The sequence below is a fragment of the Archocentrus centrarchus genome, chromosome 15 (assembly GCF_007364275.1).
Source record: "Archocentrus centrarchus isolate MPI-CPG fArcCen1 chromosome 15, fArcCen1, whole genome shotgun sequence".
In the NCBI taxonomy this organism is placed as follows: domain Eukaryota; kingdom Metazoa; phylum Chordata; class Actinopteri; order Cichliformes; family Cichlidae; genus Archocentrus; species Archocentrus centrarchus.
Genome location: NC_044360.1, coordinates 15,281,661 through 15,305,563, shown reverse-complemented (window position 1 = coordinate 15,305,563; position 23,903 = coordinate 15,281,661). Strand labels below are relative to the sequence as shown.

At 38.4% G+C, this 23,903-nt stretch overlaps 1 protein-coding gene across 1 annotated transcript; it reads right to left on the bottom strand.

The window, feature by feature from the left end:
- Nucleotides 1–2,706: 2,706 nt before the first annotated feature.
- Nucleotides 2,707–23,863, bottom strand: LOC115793587 (polymeric immunoglobulin receptor-like). Its single transcript, XM_030748634.1, has 16 exons — nt 23,770–23,863; nt 23,246–23,566; nt 22,724–23,023; nt 22,548–22,634; nt 22,387–22,472; nt 18,116–18,178; nt 17,917–17,992; nt 12,437–12,484; nt 11,908–12,228; nt 11,397–11,696; nt 11,193–11,250; nt 10,970–11,064; nt 10,816–10,850; nt 10,631–10,687; nt 9,637–9,693; nt 2,707–2,876 (listed from the first exon to the last, which is right to left on the bottom strand). Exons 1-16 carry the CDS (start codon nt 23,813–23,815, stop codon nt 2,820–2,822), a joined length of 2,007 nt encoding a protein of 668 aa, XP_030604494.1. The 5' UTR covers nt 23,816–23,863; the 3' UTR covers nt 2,707–2,819.
- Nucleotides 23,864–23,903: the final 40 nt, after the last annotated feature.

Below are 23,903 nucleotides of genomic sequence, written 5' to 3'. Positions count from 1 at the left end.
TATTTTACTTACCAATTTTACTTAAAGGGCAGTGAGAATAAAAACTATATACTGTACAAGTATATATTTAAAAAACGCTTCTGGAACGCACTTGTCTCTCATGAATTTTATGCTGTATATCTTGAATTCAACCCGTCTGCAATTATAATATACGAAATGGTTGGTAAATGCTGCATAAGTCACAAAAAAGAAATACAGTGCTTTTTGATCTCAGGATTTTTTTAAATTTATTTATTTGCCATGCATAAGTTAAAAGGAAGTTGAAATTTTGAGATACCAGCCCCAAACAACAATTACTTTCCTGCATGTCTGCACAGACATTTGTTCTTTAAGCGTTATGTAGTTACTTAGTAATTAATTAGTCTCTGATGAGGGAGCGTGACCTGCACTGAGAAAACACACTAACCAGGCTTAATTCACAGTTTGCAAAATCAGACAAGAATTATTATTGCAGCTATCATTCAAAACCATCCAATAATTAGAGGCCCTGAGTTTCATGGTGCGCAGCCAAAGTGCTGTATGTAACATCCTCTGCTCCTGTTTCAGCCTGTCGGACAACAGAAGATGACAGGAAAAAAGATTAGAGGTGAACTAGAGTGGACAGCAGCAGCAGCAACTCGTGGATTGTGTGCTTTTGCACTGTGGTGCTTCAAACAAATAAGAGAACTCTAAGACATTTATAATTCATGTTCACTCTTTTTAGACTTCATCTCGCACATCAACTTAAGTGCAAAAACAAATTTCACATTTCAAACTTTACATCCTGTGGAGCTAGATTTACCCAACAGCTATTTAACGTTTCAGTCTAAACAAGGTCTGCATTCTTTTTGCTTTGAGCCTTCTCACAGCAGTGCACCTGATATAACACTGAAGATTTAGACTTGAATGTGTTGCTAATCTTTACAATATTTTGGTCTGACCCAAAATACTGGTCTGACCACCAGAGGCGCTGACACTGAGCCATGCTGTCTGTGCAGTGAAAATGTGTTAAAAGAAGATCAGCGTTACTGTCTGAGAAACAGTGCGAGGTGGAGTTCTTAAAACGCACCCTCTGTGTGGTTTGTTGAGCTACAGTTAGCACAGAGCTGTATATCACATCCTCCTCACATTTAGCAGCCGAGCTCTGAGAAAGAAAGAGAAAGATGTGAAACAGAGATCAAAACCTTTTTTTCTTTTTTTGGCAGTAAGTCATGTTGCGTTATGTGGCTAAATGACCAGATGTGGTAATTTTCTAAAAAATGAAACCCTTCACATAAATGCTTCTATTTTAAGGGTAACGTGTGGTCAGAGACGTTATAGTTACACTTTGCTAAAGATTTCCTAGTGATCATATAGAAATACTACTAGGTTACATGTTCTCTTTATATATTTATATACATATTCCCTGATAAACTAGTAATTATTGGACAAATAATATTAATTCTGGAAAAACAGAACATTTATGGCTCTTTAAAGTTATTGGTAAGTACACAATCATGGAAGCAGAACAACAGAAAAGTCTAATATGGTTTTTAAATTTAATATTGTTTCGATGTTTACCTCATTTCACTTCTACATTTGCTGATTTGAATGGGACTTTGCTCACTCTGTACTGCTGTGCTACAGTTAAGGGAGTTTGATGCTTTTTTTTTTTTCTTAATTTCAGTGGAGGGAACCTAGTTTTTTTTTTTTCTGTGCTTAACAGATGTATACACCACTTCCTCTTGAGCCTGTGTTCAAAAAGGGAAACCAAATACAATCCTCTTACTTACTATAATGCTATAAATATGACTTATTTGGGAAGTCATTTATATGATATGACTGCTAGTTATACATGAGCTGCAATTGTATTACTGCATCTGGAAATGGCAAGTGTGAAATTTTTTACACTTTATTTTGCTTAGCAGATTGTTAAGCAAAAGGCCATCGTAGCATTCTTGTTGTTATAAATAACTAAATAAATAGATAAAAGTAATAATAATAAAACTTAAAGCTAAATGAATTAGCATGTCATACCAGTGCTGTGGCTGATGATTCTCTTTTGGTCCATTCTGAAAGAGAGGTGAGAGCTAATTCTCAGTGTGCATCAGCGATGTTGTCCACATTTAAAATGCAATTATCTAAGACAAATTCAGTTTGGCATGAACTGGCTTTATCTAAGCTAAGCGCAAACGTACTGGATCTTTTGAGCAAAAACCAGATGACCAAGGTCACTGTTACAAGGAAGATCATGAAAGTCAAAGAGATGATGAGAGCTGTTAGGGGAACACTGTGGAATAAAAACAAACAATCATCATTTCTCAAAATAGACTGTACGCTACGTCTAAGTTTTCACATAATGGCAATAATTACATCCATAAACTAAACATAGTTGAGTAGCCAGTGAGCGGTCCTTCTGACCTTTGTTTTTCTGTTTGAGCTCCAAATACTGTTTCATCTAGCAAAAAGAAAGAAACAGTGACTCAGGAATGGCTGAGCATTTAAACAAAAAGCTACACAAAACTGTGACAATAACAATCCCCAATATTATATCAAAGCATTACAAACAGCCGTGCAGGAGAAATAGTCATAAACACACATTTCTGATCAACAGTTTCTGTACTTACTGCTTTTATCATTAATGATTACATTTACTGGCATCTGTAGGTCTCCTTTAAAGCATAAGTACCAGCCGCTGCTCTCTGTGGTCACTTCACTCATGGTAACAGTGAAAACATTTGGGGCACTTTCATTAATGCTCACGGTTGTTCCATCTATTGATCCAGACAGCTGTGTTACACACCCGCTGCCCAGCCTGCACCACTTTATCGTTCCAGAGTTTCTGCTGTAAAATGTGATGGTTATGTTTCTTCCGTGAAATCCTGTAATTTCCTGTTCCGCATAGAAACTGGAAGTACCTTGATGAAAAACAAATAGAAAATTGTTGGAAGCCTTATATTTTACACTGCTATTATTATTTTTTAATAATCATCAATGATCTTAATTGTTGCTTTTACTGACATTTACATCTGGCCTATTTGAAATATACTCAAATGTACTTATGAGCACTTACCTCTGGTAACAGACAGCTGAAAATACTTTCCTATATCAACATATATACCTGGAATCTCCACAACACACCAGTAATGACTGTTTAGATCTGTCACATTTTTAATTGTCACAGTAAAGATTCTTTGCTTTTTGTCATCGGAGATTGAATATTTTCCTGAACAGTCTGGCTCGTTTGTTTTTACTGCATAGCTGCAGGAATTCCAAGAATATCCTTCACACAAGTACTTCACATGGTTTATGTATTGGAAGTCATAGAGACATGGTATGGAGATGGACTTTCCAGCCTCCACTGATACTCGACTAACCGTAGTTATGCTATGAACTCCTGCAAGAAGAACAAATGTAGTATTTTAATGATTATGTCTACTTAAAACATTCTCCCTTCATGTGACTTGGCTATCATACATGTAGACACATTTGAGTATTGCCACTTACAAAACTAAGAATACAAAAACTATTAACAGTCATTAAATTTATCATCTGCTATTAGCCTGTGAAACATCGGGTATTTAAAGGATTCCTGTGACTGACCTTTGAGTCCACTGAAGATGAGAAGAAAGATGAGATGAGCAGCCATGCTTGTGAGGGAGTAGACTTACTAACCAGACTAGTTCAATTTTCTCTAAATATGCAAATGCAGCACTTAAAACCTGCCTTCCTGCTAGTTCCTCATACTGTATGTAGTTATACTTTTGGTTACCTAAAACATCAGCAACAAGTTATTTATTTATGTATTTATTTAGTTAACCTACGTATGTTACAGAGAACTTGAAGGGCACTACATAATGAAAATATAATTCCATTTTCACTTGAAAATGTTTTGCTCTTGTATTATAATGAGTCTGATAAAGATATCTTACCAACTATTTCCTTTACCCACATTTACTTACAAATAATATATTCCCTTAATATATAATAGCAATAATAGTACAGGGTTATAAAGACAACATATATTCACTATGAGTTCCAGCACATCTAGTAAAGACATTAGTCAAAAAAAAATTTAAAAAAATTGAATTGCTTGCAGCTGCCAGAATAAAGTTTGTTCTGCAAGTTTGGGGAAGTGCAGGTTAGCAGACATACAATTTTGCTGTGTGTGTGTGTGTGTGTGTGTGTGTGTGTGTGTGTGTGTGTGTGTGTGTGTGTGTGTGTGTGTGTGTGTGTGTGTGTGTGTGTGTTTGTGAGAGAGAGAGAGAGAGAGAGAGAGAGAGAGAGAGAGAAAGCATCAGTGAAGAAAAAGGGAGGCTCTAGATTGAGCAAGTTTTAAAAAGCAGAAGGGTTGCAACACAAAAAGCTGATGACAGTAGACAACACATTGCAATACTAATCTTACAAAGTAATTCAGTAATATCAGCACAGACAAAATGGTAAAAAGGCCAAAACAAAAGTTATAATTTTAATTATTTCAGTGGTGATTAGCTAATGTGCTATATGTAATTGCTGTGTATTTTCCTTCACCCTGTTGGAGAACAAAAACAAACATATGACTATTGGGAATGAAAAACAAAGAAAAAGGTGACCAAATTAAAAGGGAAGCATGAGATATTAGGAAAATTAGCAAAATGATTTGAAATGAAGGGAACACAGCATGTAAGAAACTATTGTTGGTTTCTGGCCTTTTAATATTTAATTTTTTTTTTTTTTTTTTTAATTTTAAACCCATGTACCAGAATATTCCTATTTAGAATGTGGTCATTCTTAACTGGCTGTAAAAAATATTTATTTTGTCAATGTAGTTGTTGAGGTCGCTGACCTTTGTCTCAGAACATCTTTTTCAGTGCAGGTTTTTTTTTTTTTAATAAAACATTTTAAAATCTATGTTATTGTCCAGTAATGATGATCCGGTCACACAGTTACTGTCCAGCCTGCACCACTTCATTCCTCCAGAGTTCCTGTAGTGACACCTAATGGTTGTTTTCTCCAGTATATTCTGTAATTTCATTCTGATACTCAGTGAGCACAAACAAAAGCAACATTTTAATGATGTAATATAATTATTTCATATTATTCTGTATCTGAAACAGATACATATGCTAATCCACTTTCAATACCAAGACCATATTCTGTGTGCCAAAGTCATGAGGCACCTCATATGCCTTTATATACTTATATATATTGGGGTGGCAGGTCATCTACTAATCGGAAGGTGGGTGGTTCGATTCCTCGCCGCACCATTCTGCATTCCAAAGTATCATAGTTGCTCCCGATGTATTCATCGGAGTGCTACAAACAGGCTACAATTATTACAAGTATCGTTATTGCTAAAGGAGGCTGAGGAGTAACTAAAAATTTGACACAAAGAGCAGGGAAGTGCAGGAGGGACAGGAGAAGAAGGCATGCTTTTAGTGACTTAGTAGAGAGCTTAGCATAGCTACACTAAGCCTGCAAATCTCAAAAGACAATAAATGAATAATGTGAATATAATTTACAGGTGATTGAGCAGAGAGTGTGATCTGGATAAAGCATATGATGATTACACAATGAAATAAGTTATCAGAAATGTATAATTAATCAGATACACAAAAATACCACTGTGCTCTGTAACAGGAACAGGAAGTGATGCTGAGGTATCTCATTGGGCCAGCTACACATAACACCTACTTACACCAACAGGAGCTGCTCAGCCATGAAAACGAAGAAGCTCCTGGTGCAACAACAGCATTGGTAGCTTTAGGCACTATATGCCTCAGCACTCGGTGATCCCACTCTGCAACTTTACAGTCTGTCACTTCATGGCTCAATTGCTGTGGTTTCTAAATATTTTCATGCTGCAATAACACCACTTACAGTTGATTGTGGAATATCTTGGACAGAGGACATTTCACAAACTGACTTGTTGCAGTGATGGCATCCTATTACAGTACCACCACAGGATCAATTCAGAAAGCTCTTTAGAGTGAACGATTCTTTCAACTATGTAAAACAGACTTCATGGCGCTCAATTTTATTCATCTGTGGCAATTAGACCACAAACACCTGACCTGAATAGGTGTGGCCCAAAACCTTTGACTATAAAGTACAGTGCTCTCCATAATTATTGGTATAAAGACACGATTTTTACAGTTTTGCCTTGCAACTTTAATTTGAAGGTTTAAGCATCTCAGGGTCTTGTTCACGAGTGATAGGAGAAGGAAGCAGGAGATTGACAGCAGGGTTGGGGCTGTGTCTGCAGTGATGTGGATGCTGCACTGCTCTGTTGTGGTAAAGAGGGAGCTGAGTGTGAAAGCGAAGCCATTGATTTACCGGTCAATCTATGTCTCTACCCTCATCTATGGTCATGAGCTTTGGGTAGTGACTGAAAGAACGAGATCACAAATACATGTGGCAGAGCTTCCTCAAAAGGGTGTCTGGCCTCCCCCTTAGAGATAGTTTGACGACGGCAGCCATTCGGGTGGGGCTCAAAGTAAAGCCACTGCTCCTCCACATCAAAAGAAGCCAGTTGAGGTAATTCCAGCATCTGACTGGGATGCCTCCTAGGCGCGGTGTTCTGAGCATGTCATACCGGTAGGAGGCCCCAGGGCAGATTCAGGACATGCTAAAGAGATGGGTGGCAGGGCATAGGGAGGTCTGGGCTTCTCTGCTTAGGCTGCTGCCCCCCACGACCCGGCCCTGGATAAGTGGAAGAAAATGAATGGATGGATGCAACTTCACAACATGTCAAGAACAGTCATGAGAAGGTAGTTGTATCACTGTCAAAGTCTACGAGTGAGAGACGCCTTCATGAATGGAAAAACAGAAGGTTTACAACAAGGTGCAAACCACTGTTTAAACTCAAGACCAGGAAGGTCAGCTTTGCAAGAAAACATCTAAAAGAACTGGCATAGTTCTGTACAAACATCTTTGGTGTTGATGGGAAAAGTATGGAGAAAGAGACAAACAGCCCTTGTTTCAAATCCTACCACACTATCTGAATAACATGGCGGAGGCAGCATTATGGCATGGGTATGCATGGCTGCCAGTGGAACCGGGCCACTACTGTTATTGATGATGTGACTGCTGATAGTAGCAGGATGGATTGCGATGTGTGCAGGGCTATACTCTCAGCTCAGATTGAGCCAAATTCTACAAATGTCATCAGACAGCATACTGCAAAAGCAACACAAGAGCTCCTCAAGTTAAAGAAATGGGATATTTGAGTCACTTGATCACTACCCAACAAAGCATGTTTGGCCATTATTAAATACAAAACCCCCCTCAGAAAGCTCTTTGGGGGGGGTATTTATACAAAAACACCCCCCCCCCCCCCCCCCCCCCCCCCCCCCACACACACACACACACACACACACACACAAAAACAGCAACTGAAGATGACTGTAGTAAAGCTCTAGTGGAGAAACCCAAGGGAGGAAACACTTTTGGTGGTGTCCATTGATTCTAGACTGCAGGCATTTATTGTTTTTACTTGGCTTACTTGTGGTTCCTAGGATACTTAAGAGTAGAATGGGAGGCAGAGCCTTCAGCTTTCAGGCCCCTCTTCTGTGGAACCAGCTCCCAGTTTGGATTTGGGAGAAAGACACCCTCTCTATTTTTAAGATTAGGCTTAAAACTTCCCTTTATGATAAAGCTTATAGTTAGGGCTGGATCAGGTGACCCTGAACCATCCCCTAGTTATGCTGCAATAGGCCTAGGCTGCTGGGGGGTTCCCATAATGCACTGAGTGGTTTTTCTTATTCACCTCTTTTTTCTCTGTTTATACTCCACTCTGTATTTGATGATTTGTTGTTATTAATCTCTGTCTCTCTTCCACAGCATGTCTTTTGTCCTGTCTCTCTCCCCTCAGCCCCAACCGGTTGTGGCAGTTGACTGCCCCTCCCTGAGTTGGGTTTCTTCCTGTTAAAAGGGAGCTTTTCCTTCCCACTGTCGCCAAATGCTTGCTCATAGGGGGTCATGTTGATTGTTGGGTTTTCTGTGTAATTATTGTAGGGTCTTTACTTTACAATATAAAGTGCCATGAGGCAACTGTTTGTTGTGATTTGCTGCTATCTAAATAAAATTGAATTGAATCTATACACTGGTAGATGAATCTTTAAACCACACTCACAAAAAAATTCTCATAATAGAGCTGACAGTACAACAAATTAAAGTACAAGTAAAAAAATGATTCATATGCACTCTGTGTTCTCATACATCCTGAAAAAAAGGTCAGCATTATCCATTGGTATTGATGTTTATAATTCTTCTTTATTAAATTTAAACGAAGAATCATGTCAGTGATCTTGAAAATGACAGGAAACAAAGAAGTCAGTGCTTCTTTGAATCATTTTACAGCTATGCAGGAATAAAGTTTGTTACACAATAGTTAAAAAGGTGAAGAAAAGACTGACGACATAAGCTGATGATGGCAAACAACACATTGTAGCAGTAATCTCACAAATTCTGTAGTAATATAGGTACAGATAAAAAAAAGACTAAAAGAAAAAAATTGTATTTAAATATTTTAGTGATGATTAGTTACTGTGCTGTATGTAACTTCTGTGCCTTCATCCTGTTGGAGAACAGAAACAAATATCACAATTAGGAAGAAAAAGCAAAGAAAAAGGTGAACAAATTCAAAGTGAAATGTGACACACTAGGACAAAGAGCAAAATCATTTGAAATGAGGGAAACAGGAAGTAAGAAACAGTGTGTAGCTGGTTTCAGGTCTTTTAATATTTGCCCTCTTCATACTTTGATTCTTTATGGTAACAAAAAACTGAACACAATTTCCACATTACTTTGACCAAATGACCTCCGGGAGGGAACAAAAATAAAAACTGAACATTTTAGTGTTCTGCTGTGCTTTAAGTAAAAATCCATCCATTTTCTTCCACTTATCTGGGGCCTAGTTGCAGGGGCAGCAGCCTAAACAGAGAAGCCCAGACCTCCCTCTCCCCAGCCACCTCCTCCAGCTCGTTCGTCAGAACTCCAAGACCTCACCAAAGAGGCACCCAGGAGGTATCCTAGTCAGATACCCGAACCACTACCCAAACTACCCAAAGCTCGTGACCATAGGTGAGGGACATAGATTGACCGGTAAATCGATCAATCTCCCACTCAGCTCCCTCTTTACCACGACAGACCAGTGTAGCATTTGCATCACTGCAGACATAGCCCTGATCTGTCTGTCAATCTCCCGCTCCCTTCTCCCTTCACTTGTGAACAACACCCTGAGATACTTAAACTCCTCCACTTGGGGCAGCAACTTGTCCCTGAACCAGAGTGGACACTCCACCCTATTCTGGCTGAGGACCATGGCCTCAGACTTAGAGGTGCTAATTTTCAACCGTTACACTGCGAGCTGGAGGCCACCACCCGATGAAGCCAATAGGACTGCATCATCCGCAAAGAGCAGAGATGAGATTCTGAGGCCACCAAGGTGGAAACCTTCCGCCCATCTTGGAAATTTAGAAATTCTGTCCATAAATATTATGAACAGGATCGGTGACAAAGGACAGCCCTGGTGGAGTCCAACACCCACTGGAAAGAAGTCCAGTAATACGGACCAAGCTCTTGCCACGGTTGTACAGGGACTGAACACAACAACGAGTCAGACACCCCAACGGTGTCTGGCCCGTGGCTGTTTGTATTCTTAAATATAACTGTATAGCTGTAGTATGTTAGGGTTACCTCAGGTGTTTTTCTTCCCACGTGTTCCAGGTTGGAGAATGTTACTTCCTCGTCCACCTGTGTAAAATTAGCAAAATTTAGAGAAAGACCGAACAGTGTTACCCTGGTGTCATTCCCAACTCTTTGCATACAGACCCTTAATCGGGACTCCTTTGTGTCACATTTACACTCATTGACCACCCTGTAGCATCATTTCCAAAGTGCAGGGTGTCAGTGTTAACAAAATGCCCGTATTAATGAATAAGAAGGATTCAAAGTTTGAATGATCAGAAGCAAAATACAATTTTGTGAATCATGATGTAATTTCGTCTGATAGCTGTTGTTGTGTTTTACAAGTTGTAATGCACACAAGCACAGTTTACCATAGAGGGATTCATTTTTATCAGACATATTAGAAATCCATCTGTTATAATCTAAACCAGTGGTTCCCAAAATGTGGGCCGCAAAGGTACTGCAGGGGGGGCTGCAGTAATAACAGAAATTCAGTTTGAAATTACTCACAAGCATGCATAGTTATATATTTATATAAATATATTTATATAAAAAGTGAATTAAAACAGCTAAGAGGAGGTGGTTAGTTTGTGATATTGTTCATTACGCTGACTTAAATTTATTGCTCTTGTATTGAAGTTTGTGTCCCAGTGGAAAGTGGGTCACATATTGGCATTAACCTTTCACATATGACTGGTTAGTATTAGCAGTTTATGGTTTTTTTAATCACATTTTCAAGGAAATACCTCACTTTCTCTTTTATTTTGATGAGAGTGAAGACAGGCTTATAGCCAGGAAAATTTCACAGACCAGCGCTATTGAACGACCGGAGGGGAGGGGGGGGATCCATGGGATTTTCTGGTTTTTAAGCGGGCTGCAGAACTCTTGACTTTATGAACCACTGATCTATGCCTATTACTATTACAGACTGTATTCTCAAGATGGACAAAATGTTCACTGAAAATGTTAAACTTGATTTCATGATAGCGCTGCAGTTGGTTACCTTGGCTGAACTTCTTTTCTTGGCTCTAACTTCAGAGTATGTTACTTCCTCTCCAGCCTGCATTGAAGAACATCATTAGAACATCTGCCAAACTGTCATTATAAAATGTTGCTCTGTGATTTACTTTTGCTGTTCTTTTAGTATCATGTACCATGCTCACAAAGAAATAAATCAGCATAACTTACCATTGCTGTGGCTGATGACTCTGCTTTGCTCTGCTCTAGTAAAACAAAACTGCTGTTACTGACTCTGTATAACAATGCACAATAATTTATTTCATTTTTACAGATTTATAAATAAATTTGGCATGGATCTAAATCAAAGTTCAATGATACTTACTGTGTCTCAATATAAACCAGATGATCAACACCACGATTACAATCAGGATCAACACACTCAGAGGGATGATGAGGATCTTTGGGTCAAATGAAGCTCTGCAACACACAGTTTGAGGACACACAATTTAGTTTAGTTGAATAAGTAATAATAGCATCTGTAAAAATGTTTATGCAGACTCTCTTACGGGTACTACTAAATACTGTAAAAAAAAAAAAAATCTGACCTGTATTCTTCATTTTCTAATGTATTTGTTCCATTTCCTGTAACAGTATGGGTACTGGCTATAATTCAAAAAGAACCATCATCAGTAGAGTACTGCAAGGATTATTATCTGAGTATCTCTTTGAGTACAAACATTTACAAATCGATGAAAATCACATATGTGTGGTTCATCTTGGGATGGTTTTATATCTCTTGCAGTACTTACTTGTGATCGGTTTCTCAGTAACAGTTAAATGTACTGGTATCTGAATGTCTCCTTCAGCACACCAATACCAGCCACTGTCCTCTGGCTTTAGTCCACTCATGGTGACTGTGAAAACATTTGGCTCTGTCATATTAGTTGTCACTGTTGTTCTATTTATGGATCCAGATGATCCTGTCACACACTTCCTGCCCAGCCTGCACCACTTCATTCCTCCAGAGTTACTGTGGTGACATCTAATGGTTATGTTTTCTCCAATATATCCTGTAATCTGCTGATGATCCACATAGAGACTGGGGGTACCTTCCAGAGAAAAAACAAACAAACCAATAAAAAGACAATAAAAACCATTCGCTTATAAAAAGCACTAAATGGAAAAAACTCATTGGACAACAAATAAGAGCACAATCAGCCTCTGTCAAAAAGAAAACAGCAAATATTTGGTGTGGGTTTTTTCTTAGATTAAAAAAAATATATATACATTTTTGTAATGTTTATAGAGATGGGTACTTACCAGTGGTAACTGACAGCCGAAATAATTCTCCATGATCCAAACCACCATTAATCTCCACCACACACCAATAATGAGTATTTTTATTTGTCAGCTGGTTTATAGTCACAGTAAATATTTGCTGTTTTTTATCATCAGAGATTGAATATTTTCCTGAACGGTCTGGCTTGTTTGTTTTTACTGCATAGCTGCAGGAGGTCCAATATTGTCCTTCACACAAGTACTTCACATGGTTCATGTATTGGGACTCATAGAGACATGGGATGGAGACAGACTTTCCAGCTGTTACTGATACTTTACTGACTGTAGTTATGCTCTGAACTCCTGCAACAAGAACAAATAAAGTATTTTCAAGGTTATGTTTACTTAAAACATTCTTCTTTCATATGACCTGTCTATTGTACATGTACACACATTATAGTATTATCAAGTATAAAACTGGATAATACAAAAGCTTTTAATATTAATTAATTTATCATCTGCTGACATCAGCCTTAGAAACATGAGGTTTTAAATGATTCCTGTGACTGACCTTTGAGTCCACTGAAGAGTAGAAGACCGATGAGATGAGCAGCCATGCCTGTGAGTGAGTAGACGTAAAACACATGAACCACGTGTTGTCTGGTTCTATTTTGAAATTTATGCAATATGCAAACACTTCAAACCTGCCTTCCTGCCAGCTCCTCTTACTGTGTGATTTTATATTTGATTTTTGTTTTCTGTTTTTTTTTTAGATCACTGGTATATTTTTCTTAAGACTAAGTATAAGAATCACCATCTACAACACTTAAAAGCTGTATAGACTGATTTTACAAAACAGGAGCAATAAGTGAATAATAATATGCATTCCCATAATATATAATAGAACTGCCAGTAGAGGAAATTAAAGTACAAAAACAAAAATGTTTAATATCCACCCTGAGTTCCCACACATCCTGAAAATAGAGGTCTGGATTATCCATTGATGTTGATGATTACAATGTTTTTCCACCCATCCATCAATTCGCTTCCGCTCATCCTGTTCAGGGTCGCGGGGGGGCTGGAGCCTATCCCAGCTGTCATAGGGCGAGAGGCAGCTGGGATAGGCCTGGGAGAGACCTGTTCAGGGTACACCCTGAACAGGTCGCCAGCCAACACAGAGAGACAAATAACCTTTCACACTCACATTCATGCGCTCAGTCACACCTATGGGCAATCAACCTAACCCCAGTAAGTGCATGTCTTTGGACCGTGGGAGGAAACCGGAGTACCCGGAGGAAACCCACACAAGCACGGGGAGAACATGCAAACTCCACACAGAGAGAGGGAGAGGTGGTGGAGTTGAACCCAGACCTTTCAGATGTTATTCTAACTGTGAGGCAACAGTACTAACCACTGCGCCACCGTGCTGTTTCTTTATTAGATTAAAATCAAGAATCGTGTCAATGATCTTGAAAAAGACAAAAAACTATAACAAAGAAATTGTGCAACAAACTTTTCTGCAGCTTTGCAGGAACAAAGGTTTTTACACAACTCTTATAAAGAAGAGTTATTAGACTGATAAAATACTTCAGTGGAGATTAGCTGAAGTGCTGTATGTAATTAGAGTACCTTTTTCTTCAATCTGCTGGAGAACAGAAACCAATATGACAATAAGGAAGGAGAAACAAAGGACAAGGTGACCAAAAGGCATTTCCCTTTTAAATGTGGCACATAGGGACAGTGAGAAAAACGATTTGAAATGAAGGAAACAGAGGAAGTGACAAAGTCTTTCAGGTCTTTTAATATCTACCCCTTTCATACTTGGATTCTTTATGATAAAAACAAAACTATACATGCTCCCCAGATCATTTTCACTAAATAACCTTCGTGTAGGAATAGTAATTAAGAACTTTACACTTTGAAGCATTTTAAATAGTTTTATTATGCTGCACTTTTGGGGGAAAAAAAGCAGGGTTCTAGGCAGTGGTTGATCACCCGGTGCTGCTAAGGTCGTCTTGCACCGGGCTGAGAATTTCACCAGTTCCTATTGTAACTTTTCGCAATCACAGCAATTAGCCAGTGGGCGCACACCCCGCACACTCCGTCTGTCACTGATACCAGACGTATGTGTTTTCTCTCACTAAATCACTGCACTTTACTATTATTTCAGCGCAATTTGCAATCTACCACAGTTTTGTTCACAGTGTGCACACGTGATCTCTGTTCACGTTTGATTTCCTGTAGCTACAGAAAGCAAAATGGTGACTAGCTTTAAAGCCAGGGGGAAGAAGTGAAAAAAGGGAGCACAAATGACAATTTCAAGCTCCCTATTAAACATAAACCCCGAGGAGCTCAGTGTTGCGAAGTTGGCAACTTTGTCACTAGATTTAGCAACCCCCCCCCCCCCCCCCCAAAAAAAAAACAAAAAAAAACAAAACAAAAAAAAACAAAAAAACAAAAAAAAACAAAAAACCGCAGAGCTTAAATTTTTTTTCTGGCTAGAACCCTGACTTAGTTTAACTACAAAGATGTAGTTGTAGTATGCTGGGGATAACAGATTATTTTAAACCCATGTAAACAAGTATGTTAAGTAATAATAAGTAATAATACACTGGAAAAAGATTCTAGCCCCTTTTAGATGTTGCATCTTTTAATGAAGCTTATCTCCTAGATTTCAATCTGTTAATAAAGTTAAATGTACACATTTAATCCGTTAAATCTAATATGTACTCCCTCAGTATATCCTATCCGTGGACATGGGGGGCTGGGGGTGGTGGCTGGAGCCTATCCCAGCTGTCATAGGGTGAGAGGCAGGGTACACCCTAGACAGGTCGCCAGCCTGTCGCAGGGCTGTACATATACCAATTTTACATATACCAATATTTGCATATGTTTAGAATTCATATACATATGGTGTTTCTGATTACTGGTCTTAGTTAGTGATAGGTATCTCAGTATAAATAAATATATATACTGGCACACCAATGCTAGTAACTGTTCTCTAATCTACAGTCCAGTCGTGATCACTGTGAAAACATCTGGGTTCCACAGTGATTACTGTGGTTCTATCGAGATGAACCTGTCATACACTTACTGTCTAACCTGCACCACTTCATTTCTCCAGAGTTACTGTGAGAAAATCTAATGGTTATATTACCTGCATGTTTTTGAAAACTATATTTTTAATTACTGTGTAGTCCTGTGCTTTTCTTCTGACAGATTAAAATGTTGTCTATGAATTCAGCCTCAATAGTACTTATGAAGTCTTACCTTTAATGACACACAGGTGAAAACAGATTCCCGCATCTATCGGTATATTTGTCCACAACACACCAGTAATGACCGTCCTGATCTGTCAAAATTTCAGTTGCGCCCAGATCCCAAAGTGGCATTTACTGATGCTGCAGCGGCCAGCCGACTGCTTTTGGATGGTCAGCGCTATTTACCGACGGTAAGCTGATATTCTTAGAGCAGTGGTTCTCAAAATTTTTCAATCATTCCCCACTTGAAGGATGAAATCTCTCCACGACCCACGAAGGTCCCCTTCGGTGTCGAAGTGACACGGCGGCTCAATGTAAACAAAAGCGAATTTCACTAGTTGTTATGCTAACGTGCTGCCGTAAAAAATAATCCTATGTTCAACTTTGGTTCCGTATTACTTTTCTCCCAGGTCGTCGCGCCTCACTTTTTGAGATACACTGTATTAAAGTGTCAGCCTCAGTACTACCTCTCTGTTCACAGGTTGCTTGCACACAGGAAACATGTTTGTGTGGCCTTTCTTCTCACTCTACATGTACACAAATCTGCCAGGAGGGGGGGCGCTAAAAGATCTGTTTTTACACTGCGCATGATTTAGGGCTACAGAAACATTTCTATCAGGAGTTAGGAGCACTTTAAATTTTCCTTCTTTTGCATTAAAGTCCAAAGTTATGTGATTAAAAATTAATTTGGAATCAGCCTGTTTATTTGCTCAATGTGAATAAAGCACAGATTAAATGGGCAGTTTAATTTTAATTCTCACACACCACAGTTCTCATTGTTCTTTATTAATCATATAAAAAAAATGGAAAGACATACATGTTAGAGATTATTTTGATTGAATTTTTCCACTCTCAGAACTAGCTGGTGCTGTTGGGTTGTCAGCTGGTCAGCGAGTGCTCTCTGACGATCAACTGGTGTTGTCTAGTGGTCAGTCGCTGCTTTCGGGGACTGTCTGCTGCTGCTCTAAGTATGCTGCTTGTATCTTAAAGACACATAGATATTTCCAAAGTCCTTAATATCACTCTGAAATGCACATATTTTGATCTTGATCTTTTGTTGTTACAGCTTCTGCTGTTTTGAAAAGTACATTGTCATTCATTGTCATTCTTAGTCATTCTTTGTACATGGTACAAAAATAAAGCTTTGTGCCAGGATAAATAAATAATAATATAATAAAAAAGTAGTGACCTGATTTAGCTACAGGAATGTTTCTGTGTTCACTGATACCTCTACAAAGTGTAGTTATGTTGTCAATTCCTACAAGAACAAATGCAACATGTTAATTGTGTAATATTATCTGCATATTTTTCAACAGAGATAACAGATGTTGAGTCATCTATCTTCTTCGCTTCCACATTTCCAGAACAGAGACAGCAGAGTGGAAAGGTGTTAGTTCATGGGAACCTTAAGTAAAAAGCCACTTCTTTAAAAGCTGAAGCACCAAGTCAAAGAAGTTGAACAATGTGTCAGAGCATGCAGAGTTACTCAATTATGAACTCTCTGTGAGACAACAAATAAGAATGTGCACATTCACAGCCTTGCTGTGTGTTTTTTTAAAGCCACAATGTCAGTTTATTAATTTTTTTTTAAATTATTATTCTTGAACAGCCTTAATTTCTGTGTATTTTCAGCCTATCTAACAGGTGTATGTGTGGTGATGCTCTTTCTCTCACTCCCTTTGTTATGCTATGTTCATGAACATTTTTAACTTATTAAGAGACCTTTACTGATTGGTATTGCTATCATTTTGGCTGAGATTACAAAAAACAAAACAAACCCATGTTAAACCTTCTGTTAAAATCCTGACTGCTGACTGTCTTCTGTCGTCGACAGCAGAGCGAAAAATGATTTTTGCAATTTACCAGAAATACTGTACACTGATGCTTATCTTTAATAGCTATGCCTTCCTTATTCCTAGGCCAACTCTTAGTGTGAGTATTCAGTGTGCAAAGATGTACAAAATGTATCACACAATTTATTTCTTTTCTATTTTTTATTGGTTTTTTTTGTTTGTTTGTTTTACAAATTTTGTATTTTTTACAGTCTTATTCTTCTGAAACTTGTCATAAATATTCACTGGCAGTGGTCAACAAAATATTGTAGATAGATTTTTGGTTTTTCACAAATTTTCAAAATTTTTAAGAAATACTGTACATTGATATTTAATGTCAATCACTACGCCTTACTTATTTATTAGCAAATTCTTCTGAAATTTAGTATATACATAATGCTGTAGACATATTTTCAAGTTCTTATTTTTCTCTTTTTTACACATTCAAATTAGTCATTAGTTTCCATTCCAATATAATCACATATTTTACCAGTAAACCATTTGACAGCAGACCTCTAGGGCATTAAGCTGCAAGTGCACACATAAATACAAATAATGAAATATCATTCCACTTTTATAGAAAAATGTCTTGCTCTTTGTTTATATTGCTCAAAGAGCTATGTTACTTTGCCTTTACACATTTTTATTCACAAATAACAACACACTGCAGCCCTAACCTTACAAAGGCACAGGTAAAAAAAAAGACAAAAATAAGGTTGTAATATTCAAATACTTAATTGGTGATTAGCTAATTTTTTGTAAGCAACTTCTTTGTCTTTTCATTCACCCTGTTGGAGAACAGAAACAAAGATGACAATTAGAAAGGAAAAGAAAAGGAAACATGACTAAATTAAAAGGAAATGTGACATGCTAGACCAATGAGCAAAATAATTTGAAATGAGGGAAACATAGGAAATGAGAAACAGTGTGTAGCTGGTATCAGGCCTTTTAATATTTACCCATTTTATACTTTGTTTCTTTATGATAAAAAACAGAGCTGTACATGTTGTCCACATCACTTTCAGCAAATGACGGCTGGAACAAGGAAACAAAAATAGAAATTGCGCCCTTTACAGTTCTGATGGATTTTAAGAAAAACTTGTTAAAGACTACTTGTGAACTTGAATACCAACATAAGGTTTAATATGTTTGGGTTACCTTGGGTGCTTGTGTTGTTTGCATGTATAGAACAGTGGAGTATGTTACTTCATTTCCCTGTTCCTGTGAAGAATGAACAAAATGTAATTTACAGAAAGTCCAAACAGTATCAGCTCCTCACACTCAGAGCCTTAATCAGGACTCTGTGTCACATTTAAACTGACTGGGTGCATTTTAGCATCATATTGAAACTGCAGGGTGTCAGTGCTGACAAAATACCAGTACTTGAATGAATAAGAAGGAATCTGAATTATCATAAGCAAAATACAGTTCTGGGAATCATGATCTGATTATTTGATATCTGATTGCTGTTACTGTATTGTACAATTTATAGAAAAACACAAGAACTATTTAGAACATGAATACTAATTTTATGAAACAGACATAATAGAAATCAGTCTGTAATACTGTAGACCTGCAGCACTCTCAGATTGGGAATATGCTCCCTGAAAATGTTAAACCTGATTTCCTCATGGCATTACCTTGCCTAAACTTTTGTTTTGCTGAAATTCCAACTATGCTACCTTTTCTCCAGCCTATTAACATGAGGATGTTTCAGGAATGTTTACCATGTTCAGCAACTTATTTGAACATAACTGTTGAAGCCAAATATGAATGAGCTGTTCAGAAAATGGCTTCAACGTAACTGTTGAAGCCATTTTCTGAACTGCTCATTCATATTTGGAAATAAATTTTTTTTGGTATTTTATAAGTAATTCTGTTTTGCAATAGTATTGTTGATCAGTCACTAATGATAAGTGAAGGCAGAAGTGCGCCCCGTCCTGATTATTGCAACCGCACTAATACCTCTTCAGACAGCTTGTATGAAGTGCTACAGCGCCAAAATTATGTTACAGAGATGCTCATTAAACAACAGAATTTGTCTCAACTGCCTCATTGAGATATACCAATGTTTAAAGGAGATCTTCTGACTTACAAATCTTTTGTAAGGGCCTTTGAGCATGCCATCAACAGTAAAACAGACAGGCATCTAGATCAGTTGTATTGCCTTGAACCTGAGGAAGAAGAATCTGTGAGTTGTTTTTGACTGCACTATAACTTATCAAGGAGTGTTGCTGAATGACCAGTTGTTGCAAGGACCAAACTTAATCTTACAACGCTGAACGTGTTGAATGAGACACAGTGTACTTCAAAAGTGCAACCATTTGCATACTTCTGGCAGCAGTTACCATAGTGACCCTATATTGTGTGAGAAGCACAATTTCTGGGCTTTCAGACACCTTTTGAATTTTTCTGATAGGACAAACCATTGTGGAATTACGGTAATTCAAAGTTCCTTTGATCAGTTGGCTCAGCAGTGATACGCTCAATCTTAAACAGCTATTCACGGCAGGTAAGGGCACGTAACGGGTGCTCCAGCGGTGATCATTGGCATTATAGGGTTAAGATTCAGACAGGAGCCCATTGCCATGATGGCAGACATAGAGTCCATGTTTTACCAGGTGAAGATTCCGGACAATGATGCTGATCTGCACTGATTCCTATGGTGGCCAGATGGTGATCCAAATGCAGAACCAGTTGAGTACATAATGTGTGCGTATCTATGTGGTGCTACATCATCCCCCAGTTGTGCTTCATATGCACTTAGAACAGGGGTCGGCAACCCGCGGCTCATCCAGGCTTAATCTGCAGCTCTGTGCGGCTCCCGGAAGTAAATTATAAGTATCCAATTGAAGTGCATTTTATTTTTGTCAGTTTGGTTTTTGTTGTAGTTTTAAATTGGAACATTATTGTGATCTTGAAATATTAAAATAAAATCATTTTATTTATCTATTTATTTATTTTCGTTTCTCAATGTATGCGTCACTCTCTACCGGCTTCCGGCTTCCGCTAGTATTTGCGGTTCTCATTGTTTTGTTTTCTGTGGAAACCGGGTTCTAATGGCTCTTTCCGGATTACAGGTTGCCGACCCCTGACTTAGAAGAACAGCTGAGGATGCAGTAGCAAAGACGTCAACAGAAGCAGCGAAGACAATCCTCAAAAACTTCTAAGTCGATGATTGCTTGAAGTTGGTTCCCACAGCGGACCGAGCTGTTGCTCTTGTCAAGGAACTGCTGACATTATGTGCCAGTAGTGGTTTCCACTTGAGTGACTCAGCAACAGTAAAGCCCTACTGTGCTCAGTCCTTGAACATGAACGAGCAGCTGAGGTCAAAGATCTAGACTTGGAGAATGACAAATTTACAATGGAACATTGGGCATGCCGTGGTGCACTAGTTCAGACAGCTTCAGGTTCAAGACACACCTGCCAAATAAGCCATGCACAAGAAGAAGCATCTTAGCTGTTGTCAGTACAATACATGACGCCATGGGCTTTCTGGCACCACTCCTGCTACCTGTTAAGCACAAGAGAAAAAAGGTTGGGATGAAGAAATCCACAAGACACCTCAACAAGCTTTCAGATCTAAACGTTAGCAGATCTTTTAAACCTGCCACCTTTGGGCTAACAAAGACTGCTCAAATCCGCCACTTCTCGGATGCCAGTCAAAATGGTTATGGCAGTGTGCCATATCTTTTGTTGACAAATGAACAAGGTGAGAAACATGCATCTTTCTTGATGGGAAAGTCCATAGTTGCTCCACTCAAACAGATCACGATTCCCAGAATGGAACAGATGGCGGCGATGGTGGCAGTCAAGATAGATCGTATGCTGAAAAGAGACACACAGATAGGCACTGCTCTTGGTCAGTTGGCTCTCTGAAATTATTTCTCTGCCTCCTCAGATGTGATCCCAACTCTGCCAACAAGAGCTTAAACAGCCCCACTGACATCCTGAAATATGTGTGAAAGCGGCTGAGATGCAGCTTCAACTCCAGGATCAAACCATGGAATTCTGCTGCTGCTTTCTCATAAGAGTTGGATGAACCCAGAATCTCTGTTTCTTCCTTCTCTTGTTTAGAAACATCAGGACCTCATTACATCATCGCTTGATGTCAACTGCATTTTTTTCACAGTGCGTTTTATGAGGACAATTTATTTGCAAAAACGCAAAGCATCTGGTGTGTATATAGGTTACACCACAAGTTCCCATCCAAAAGATTCTGAATTTCATGTCGTTTTTACGCAACACGTCTGGTGTATTAAGGCCTTTAGCCCAATTGCAACAATAGTATTGGATACCAAAGGCCAATGGAGCAGTGAGAAGAGTGATCTCAGAGTGTAACCCCTGTAGAAGACTGCATGCAAACACAGGAGAGCAGAAAATGGCAGCTTTGCCACTGGACTGTCTGTTTCCAGACAAGCCACCCTTTACTGGTGTAGAATACTTTAGTCCTTTTGAGGTCAGAAGAGGATGTGCTAAAGTCAAGTGCTACAGAGTGCTTTTTACATGTTATACCAGAGCAGTGCATACTGAAGTAGCCCATTCCCTCAACAAAGGCTCGTGTATTAATGCTTTATGGCATTCTCAAGCCAGAAGAAGACAGTTGTCAATCATTCATTCCAACAACGGTACAAACTTTGTCCGCACTGAACAAAAGCTATAAGAGGCATTAGCAGACCAGTCTCTTATCAATGAAGCAATATGAGAAAAGTGCATGATGAGGAAAGTGTTGAGTTCTGTTGTGAGGCAACAGCAGCTAAATGATGAAAGGCTACAGACTCTACTTTGCAAAGTTGAGAAATCATCTCCTCTTAATGAAGGTGCAGTCTCTTTCCACCTGGTGGATGTGACAAAGATGATATTTATGTCTGTCGTTGTTGGAGACAAATTCAATATCTGGCAGATCTATTTTGGCAAAGGTGGACTCGTGAGGTTCTTCCTCCTTTGCAAGAAAGCCAAAAATGGCACGTCCAGAAGAGGAGTTTAAAAGTTGGTGATTTCTTCCTTGTCATTGATTCGTTCATGACAAGAGGGATATATTGAAGCCATTTTCTGAATTAGAAGTTTGCATTTGGAAATTTGGAAATTTTTTGGTAAATATAAATAATTCTGTTTTGTCATAGTATTCGTAGAATAATAATTTTGGTCGGGCATGATGTCATAATACCTTTGTATACTTGTAGGAACTGGTGAGAAAAAAACAGAAACTTACTAGACCCAGAGCGATGCGGTTTTTCCGATCTACACAATGTACTGTATGGTTTGGTTTAATTAGAAAGGTTAAGATGCAAAACACTTCAGGGTCCAGGCTAGTGAGGCAGCCATGCTGCTGTAGCCACAACTACACTCCATCAGTATAATAGTTTACCCTGTAATTTACTTTTGCTATTCTTTAACCGTCAAGTAACGAAATAATCAGCAATACTTACCGTTACTGTAGTCAGTGATTCTGCTTTGCTCTGCTCTAGTAAAACAAGACTGCTCTCACTGACTCTGTGTAACAATATGCAATAAACTGAACATAATTTTAAAGATTTAGAAATGAATTTGTCATGGATTTAAATCAAGTTTCTTTAGTCTAAAGACTTACTGCGTCTCAATATAAACTGGATGAACAACACAATTGCAATCAGGATCAACGCAGTCATGATGAGGATCATTACGGGAAATGATGCTCCTGCAACAAGAACAAATGCAACACAATGGAATAAATCTTTTTATCTGCTTGTTTTTCAAATTAAATTTATGAACCCCTGCAGTACTTACTAGTGATCAGTTCCTCAGTAACAGTTAAATGTACTGGTATCTGAATGTCTCCTTCAGCACACCAATACCAGCCACTGTCCTCTGGCTTTAGTCCACTCATGGTCACTGTGAAAACATTTGGCTCTGTCATATTAGTGGTCGCTGTTGTTCCATCTATGGATCCAGATGATCCTGTCACACAGTTCCTGCCCAGCCTGCACCACTTCATTCCTCCAGAGTTACTGTGGTGACATCTAATGGTTATGTTTTTTCCAATATATCCTGTAATCTGCTGATGATCCACATAGAGACTGGGGGTACCTTCAAGGAAAAATAAAATATTAAATGTAAAATTATTTGAAGGCTGAATCAGGCAATTCAGACATCACATCTTTTCTGATTAGCTCATAATGACAAAAAAGAGCACAATCAGTCTCTGTCAAACACAACAAGAACAGAACAAAAGTTGGTGTTTTGTCATTTTTAGTTTTTGAATAATAAAAAAAAAAGTTCTTTGTAATGTGTACAAAGATAGGTACTTACCACTGGTAACTAACAGCTGAAAAGACTCTCCATGATCCGAACCGCCATTAATCTCCACCACACACCAGTAATCAGTGTTTTTATTTGTCAGCTGGTTTATAGTCACAGTAAATATTTGCTGTTTTTTATCATCAGAGATTGAATATTTTCCTGAACGGTCTGGCTTGTTTGTTTTTACTGCATAGCTGCAGGAGGTCCAATATTGTCCTTCACACAAGTACTTCACATGGTTCATGTATTGGGACTCATAGAGACATGGGATGGAGACAGACTTTCCAGCTGTTACTGATACTTTATTGACTGTAGTTATGCTGTGAACTCCTGCAACAAGAACAAATAAAGTATTTTAATGGTTATGTTTACTTAAAACATTCTTCTTTTCTCAAATTGTCTATTGTACATGTAGACACATTTTAGTATTATCAAGTATAAACTGGATAAAAACTTTTAATATTCATTAATTTTATTATCTGCTGACATCAGCCTTAGAAACATGAGGTATTTAAATGATTACTGTGACTGACCTTTGAGTCCACTGAAGAGGAGAAGAACGATGAGATGAGCAGCCATGCCTGTGAGTGAGTACACTTAAAACACGTGAACCACATGTTAAGTTTGGTCCTATTTTTGAATTTATGCAACAGCGACACTTCAAACC

Coding starts and splice junctions, on each gene's coding strand:
- LOC115793587 (XM_030748634.1), bottom strand. CDS start 23,815: ATGGCTGCTCATCTCATCGTTCTTCTCCTCTTCAGTGGACTCAAAG. Junction 12,229..12,436: donor ACTCTTCAGTGGACTCAAAG/GTCAGTCACAGG, acceptor TTCTTGTTGCAG/GAGTTCAGAGCATAACTACA. Junction 2,877..9,636: donor TGGGAAGAAAAACACCTGAG/GTAACCCTAACA, acceptor TTTTTCATCAAG/GTACTTCCAGTTTCTATGCG.